The sequence below is a fragment of the Lipotes vexillifer genome, unplaced genomic scaffold (genome assembly GCF_000442215.2).
Source record: "Lipotes vexillifer unplaced genomic scaffold, Lipotes_vexillifer_v1.1 scaffold121, whole genome shotgun sequence".
In the NCBI taxonomy this organism is placed as follows: domain Eukaryota; kingdom Metazoa; phylum Chordata; class Mammalia; order Artiodactyla; family Lipotidae; genus Lipotes; species Lipotes vexillifer.
This window is the reverse complement of record NW_006773122.1, coordinates 1,164,654-1,172,222: the sequence shown is the minus strand read 5'-3', so window position 1 is coordinate 1,172,222 and position 7,569 is coordinate 1,164,654. Positions and strand designations below refer to the sequence as shown.

At 35.0% G+C, this 7,569-nt stretch overlaps 1 protein-coding gene across 1 annotated transcript in view; it reads right to left on the bottom strand.

Annotated features, from left to right (window-relative positions):
• LOC103077406 (zinc finger protein 300) overlaps window positions 1–7,569 on the bottom strand; it is an 11,273-nt gene extending 3,704 nt beyond the window's left edge. Inside the window, exons 1-3 of the mRNA XM_007448038.1 lie at window positions 7,555–7,569; window positions 6,921–7,047; window positions 6,552–6,678 (exon numbers count right to left, since the gene is read on the bottom strand). Of these exons, the coding sequence (XP_007448100.1) occupies window positions 6,552–6,678; window positions 6,921–7,047; window positions 7,555–7,569 (269 nt within the window). The remainder of the gene's footprint in view (window positions 1–6,551; window positions 6,679–6,920; window positions 7,048–7,554) is intronic.

The window sequence follows — 7,569 nt, the reverse complement described above, 5'->3', positions numbered from 1 at the left end:
GAACAAATAATACCAGATGATAACTCAAATCTACAAGACAACAGAAAAATTTTAAACTATTTGGGTAAATATAAAGGATTTAAATATGTATAATTTAAAAAATATTTCCTTCTAATTTCTTCAAAAGACTTTTTAAAGCAAAAACCGTAACACTATACTGTCAAATTTATGACAAATACAAACATAACATACATGACTAAAAGAACAAAACAGCACAAGGTGGTTCAGGAGGGCAGAAAATGGAGCTATGCTAGTGCAAGTTTCTATAATTTGTGAGAGAAAAAAAAGCAGTATCAACATAAGGTGGGTTATAAGAAGATGAATATATTGTAATCCCTATAGCAACATCACACACACACACACACACACACACACACACACACACACACACAGAACTACAACTAAAAAATAAACAGGGGAATGAAAATGATCTATTAAGGACTTCCCTGGTGGCACAGTGGTTAAGAATCCACCTGCCAATGCAGGGGACATGGGTTTGAGCCCTGGTCTGGGAAGATCCCACATGCCACAGAGCAACTAAGCCCACGCACCACAACTACTGAGCCTGTGCTCTAGAGCCCACGAGCCACAAGTACTGAGCCCACGTGCTGCAACTACTGAAGCCTGTGCGCCTAGAGCCCATGTTCCTCAACAAGAGAAGCCACCACAGTGAGAAACCCGCCTACCACAACAAAGAGTAGCCCTCACTCGCCACAACTAGAGAAAGCCTGCGTGGAGCAACAAAGACCCAGCGCAGCCAAAAATAAATTTAAAAAAATAATTAACAAATAAATAAAATTCAAGCCATATTTTAAAAATATATTTTAAAAAAAGACAAGGAGACAAAGAAAATCAGTAAATATCAATGAACTTGACTTAACTGACATCTACAGATACCCCATCCAACAACAGGACACACATTCATTTTAAGAACACATTAATCAAACATCAGAATAGACTACATACTGGGCTTCAAAACAAGCTGCAATAATTTTATAAGGATGGAAATCATACAGAGTATATTTTCCAAGCATAATGGAACTAAATTAGAAATATATAACAAAAAGAAATACCAGAAATCTCCCCAAATATTTGGGAATTAAATAACATATTTGTAAATAAACTACGTGTCGAAAAGCCCAAAGAGAAATTAAAAAATGAATTGAATGAAAATGAAAACACAAAATATCAAAAATTGTGGGACACAGCTTCATGCTCAGAGGACAAATTATATGCAGGTAATCCTCATTTTGCAAGATTTCAACAAGCATGAAATTTAGTTACCACAGTTTAGTTAAATAACACCAGTCTGCCAACAACATAGTTCACACTTTAATGACCACAGTATGTCTAACAGCATAAAGTACAAACTTCACTGCTAGCTCTTCGGTCCATAAATCACTAAATAAATAACAGATACACATCATGATCAGTACCCAATCATTTCACTTCTTTCAAAGTCTGTTGGTGATTATTAACTTCACATCTGTTGTCCAATATATATACAGACAGCAAAGTGCGTAGTTTGTTTCCTCCTTGTATCCCATTGATAAATCCACGTGACATTATCCAAATTATCTTAATCATCCAAAAATGCGTAACTGAAAGAGGGAACTGACCAACAAAGATGTAAATGCAGCAAAGAAACAACACATAACAACACTGGATGTGATTAGAAATAGCTGACCATGTTGGCATTGCCACTATTTATGAGACTTTAGATATGCAGCCAGAGGAACTTAGTGAAGGCAAACTTATCAACATAAATTTCTGGGTTGTGACGGAAAGGATAAAAATATTTCAAAGAAAGTGATGCCTAAATTTTCACATTACCTTCGACATATTTCACAACACTGAAAGCACAAAGAAGAAAATGTTGGAAGCTGACCCAACCTTAGATAGTAATATGACAATTCACTAAGGCACAGAGAACATGTTAACTCCTTATCATAAGTTATACAATTGTAAGAAGGCAAGCACTGTTCAAACCACTCTACATAAGAGTTTTTGAAAAGAAATAAGACATTTTCAATGCTTCCAATGTTTTAAATTGCAGGGTAGTAAATAAATATTAGTTTTACTATATTTTCATCTCTATAAACAGTTATAACCAACAGCAAGATAGCATTTTTTTCAATTTTTTTTTTTTTTGATGTGGACCATTTTTTTTTAAGTCTTTACTGAATCTGTTACAATACTGCTTCTGTTTTATGTTTTGGTTTTTTGGCCACAAGGCATTGTGGGATCTTAGCTCCCCAACCAGGGATCGAACCTGCACCCCCTGCATTGGAAGGCAAAGTCTTAACCACTAGACCACCAGGGAAGTCCCCAAGATAACTTTTAATGTTTTGACGAAAAATGTTTAAAGGTCAAAATCAACTACAATTTTTCCCGTCGATTATAAAAATTACTTGGCAAAGTTCTGGCTTCCATGGTAATTTTTATGGCCCCTCACTACCATACAAAGTGATGACTACCTATATTTAAACGTTCACACTAGAAAACAATAAAGGTTTCAAATTAATGATCTAAGCTTCTCTCTTAAGAAGCTAGAAAAAGAGCAAATTAAACCTAAAATAAATAGAAGACAGGAAACAATAAAGATCGGAGTGGAAATCAATAGAAGACAGACAAACAATAAAGAAAAATAAATGAAATCAAAACCTGATTATTTGAAAAAAATTAATGAAATTGTTATGTTTTAGCTAGTGATGAGGAAAGAAGAAAACAAAGTAACAGTGTCAGGAATGAAAGACAGAACATCTCTAGAGATCCTATTGACATAAAAGAACAAAAAGGGAATATTATGAAAAAAATTTATACCGATAAATATAACAATTTAGATGAACTGGAAAAATTCCTTGGGAAAAAAAACAACCTACCAAAACTGACTCAAGAAAAAGTAAACAATCTACATCAAGGAAAGAAACTTAATAAATAAAAATCTTCCCACAAAGAAATGTCCATATCTAGACTGGTAAATTCTATCACTGTAATAAAACATAACCATGAATATAACAGTTTTTCTCAGTCTGTGAGTCCTTCTAGCAAATCAACAGAACTGAAGGTGGTCTTGCAGACCCCCAACACAACTAGCAAACCAAATCCAGCAACATATAAAAAGAATTATACACCATCACCAAGTGGAACTTATCCAGAAATATAAGGTTGGTTTGCTGTCCAAAAATCTATTAATTAAAATTCATGAACACATCACATAAATAGATCATTTCAACAGATGCAGAAAGAACATTTGTCAAAATGCAACACATTTTCATGATAAAAACACTCACCAAACTAGGAATAGAAAGGAACTTCCACAACCTGGCAAAGGGCATGACAACCTACAGCTAACATAACTTAATGGTAAAAGACTGGATTTTTCCCATAAGATCAGGAACAAGACAAGGATGTCCACTCTCCATTCTATTCAACATTGTACTAGAGGTTCTAGCCAGGGTAGTTAACCAAGAAAAGAAATAAAAAGCATCTAATGTGTAAAGGGATATTTAAAATGATCTCTATTTACAGATGACAAATTCATTTATATGGAAAATCCTAAAGAATTAGCTAAACACTATTAGAATTAGTAAACTTTGTGAGTTTGCAGGACCCCAGACCAATATTCAAAAATCAATTGCATTTCTATGCACTTGCAATGGACAATCCAAAAGTAAAGTTAATGAAACAATTTCATTTACAATAGTATCAAATAGAATAAAATACTACGAAGTATGTTTAACAAGATGTACACAACTTACACTCTGAAAACTATAAAACATTGCTGAAAGAAGTTAAAGAGGATCTAAATAAATGGAAAAACATTTCATGTTCCAGGGATCAGAAGACTTAATACTGTTAACATGGCAATACTCCTCAAATCAATCTACAAATTCAACCAATCGCTATCAGAATCTGAAGAGGTTTATTTGTGGAAACTGATACTCTGATTCTAAAATTCATATGGACCCAGAAGAGCCAAAACAATGCTGAAAAAGAAAAACAATGTTGGAAGAATGATACTTCCCAATTTCAAAACTTACCACAAACAACAGTAATCAAGAGAGTGTGATATTAGCTTTAGAACAGACATATAAATCAACAGAATAGTACAGACAGTCCAGAAATAAACCCTTTCATTTATGGCCAATTGATTTTTGGCAAGGGTACCAAGACCATTCAATGGGAAAAGGAGAGTCTTTTCAATAAATGGTGCTGGAACAACTGGATTACCACAGGCAAAAGAATGAAGTTGGACCCTTACTTCACACCATATGCAAAAATTAACTCAACATATCAGATCAAAGACCTAAATGTGAGAGCTGAAAGTACAAAACTCTTAGAAAAAAACATAGGGGTAAATCTTCATGACATTGGATTTGGCAATGGATTCTTGGATATGACACCAAAGCACAAACAACAACAACAAAAAAAGATAAACTATACTTCAACAAAATTAAAAACTCTTGGGACTTCCACGGTGGCACAGTGGTTAAGAATCTGCCTGCCAGTGCAGGGGACATGGGTTCGATCCCTGGTCTGGGAAGATCTCACATGCCGCAGGGAAACTAAGCCCATGCACCACAACTACTGAGCCCACATGCCACAACTACTGAGTCCACATGCTCCAACTACTGAAGCCTGGGCACCTAGAGCCTGTGCTCCGCAAGGAGAGAAGCCACCGCAACGAGAAGCCTGCGCACCACAACCAAGAGTAGCCCCCACTCGCCACAACTAGAGAAAGTCCGCGCTCAGCAACGAAGACCCAATGCAGCCAAAAATTTTTAAAAATTAAAAAAACAGTTAAAAGCTCTTGTGCTTCAATGACACAATCAAGAAAGTAAAAAGAAAACATGGGAGGAAGTATGTGCAAATCATTTATCTGATAAGAGATTTATATCAAATAAGAATTCTACACAAAGAATTATATCTATCTAACAAACTTTACATGAAAGTTCTATATAGGAACTTTATATAAAGAGCTCTTATAATTCAATAATAAAAGACAAATAACTCAATTCAAAAATGGATGGGGGGCAAGATAGGGATAGGGGATTAAGAGATACAAACTACTATGTATAAAATAAACAATTAGGATATATTGTACAGCACAGGAAAATATAGTCATTATTTTGTAATAACTTTAAATGGAGTATAATCTATTAAAATGTTGAATCACTATGTTGTACACTTGAAACTAAGATAATATTGTAAGTTAACTATACTTCAAAAAAAAAGGACAAGTGATTTGAATAGACATTTCTCCAAAGAACATACATAAATGGCCAATAAGCACATGAAAAAATGCTCAACCTAATTAGTCTTCAGGAACCGTTTTGGTTCAACATAGAGTTGCTATATTACCCAGCAATTCTACTCCTAGGTACACACCAAAGGAAAAAAAAAGATATGTCTATACAAAAACTTGTACATGAATGTTAATAGTAGCATTATTCATGTAGCCAAAAGGTGGAAACAAGCCAAATATCCAACAACTGACGAATGGATTAACAAAATGTAGTATATCAATACAATGTAATATTATTCAGCCAAAAAAGGAATGAAGTACTGATACATGCTAAAATGTGGATGAACCTTGAAAACATTATGAAAGAAGTCAGTCACAAAAGATCACATATTATATGAATACATTTATATGAAATATCAAGAATAAGGCAAATCAATACAGACAGAAAGCAGATTAGTGATTGCTTAGGGCTGGGGAGATGGGAAGAAGGGGTGTGATAGCTAAAGGGTATAGGGTTTCTTTTGGAGGTGATAAAACTGTCTTAAAATTGACTGTGGTGACAGTTGCACAAATCTGTGAATATCCTAAAAACCACTGCTGACTTTAAATGGGTGAACTGTATGGCATATGAGTTATATCTCAAAGCTGCTTAAAAAAAATAATAACAGAAAATTTCAGGGTACAGCTAGTGAAACATAGCTGTAGTCACAATATGTAACCAACTTTATATTCCACTATTCCCCAATAAATATCTTTTATTAAAGTCAAGTAAGCCTAGAAAATTTCTATCAGAAAAGCCATGTTGATTTCTAACTCCAAGGATTTGTACATGTCCTTTCCTAGAGCTTGCCCTCACCTTCCTCCTTCTGCCTAAGCCACACTTCAGATATGCTTCAAAGTAGCTGGTTCATGCTTTGAAAAATGCCTTCTTAAATTATGCCACATCTCTTTAGACTATAATTTTCACTGAACCCCTGAAGCAGTAACTATATTGGACATGCAATTTTATACACCTGTAAATCTTGATGTCTTGTCTTTCTATGGATAACCTATGTTCCTGAAAAGCATTTGCCTTCTATTGTCTTTGAATCTCTTTTAGAAAGGTACTAAAGATATGATTGTTGAGTAGATCAATAAGAAATTTCTCTTCTGTACATGGCTCACTACTACTGAATTAACTAGCTGTCGAATACCTACTACATGCACAGCACAGGAGCAAGAAGGAATAGAAGTTATCAATCTGGGTGGAAATGTAAGTCTTAGCTGCCAACCAATTAAAAACAAAAACAAACTGATATTTCACTTCCTTTGTCTTCCATCTGCCAGATTTTCACCTGGATAGATCCAATTTGACACGTCTTTCTTCATGATCCATGGCTCTTCTCCTTGTTCCAACTTAGATATGACACCTGGTTTGGAAACTGGATACCCTACGATAAAAAAAAATTGAGGAATTGAGTTGACTACACTGAAGAAAGAAGAAAAGATACAGTTTTAGGAGCCCCACAATGAAGTTGTCCAGCTGGCCCTCCGAACAGTAATGACCTTCCACTGGAGAGAAGAACGAGAGCAAAAAGTCACAAGTAGGTCAAGAACCCACCCAACTCAATCAAATTCCAGTGAGAGGCACTGGATTGGCTAACTCTGAGTTATGTTGGGAAGCCATCCTTACCCACTGAGACCAGGTGGCTGTAGTTCTCCAGCATTACATCCCTGTACAGGGTCCTCTGAGCAGGGTCCAGTTGCTGCCACTCCTCCTGGGTGAAATCTATAGCCACATCCTCGAATGACACTGGATCCTGTAATAGCATGCTCCTGTTCAATCTGAATTGATCATTCTCATCATTTTTACCATAGTGTACAAAACTACATTCCCAGTTCTACATTATGCCTATTGAGAAAAATGATGTAAAGATCTATCTTCAGCAAAAAGAGTCAAACACAGCAAGAGAACAGGAAAGCAAAAGAGACCTAATCACAAATGGAAATTTAATCAAGGCAGCATCCACTTCAAGTAAGTGGATTATTCAACAAATGGTACATGAGAATGCAAATCATGCACATGATATCCTCTAACTTTCCACTGTCTTCTTGAAATTTATTTATAACAAATATATATATATGAACTATAGTTTAATAGTGATTTCATGTGGTTTCAAAATACATAATCTGCATATTACATAGTAACTCTTTTTAAGTCTTTATCTTTCGTTCTCTCTGCATTTTCCCTAATCCTAATTTTTGACTTTCCACTCTTTTCTATTTCATTGTATGGAAATCAAGTACAAAGTAAGCAAGCAACTCACCTGAGACTTGGTCAT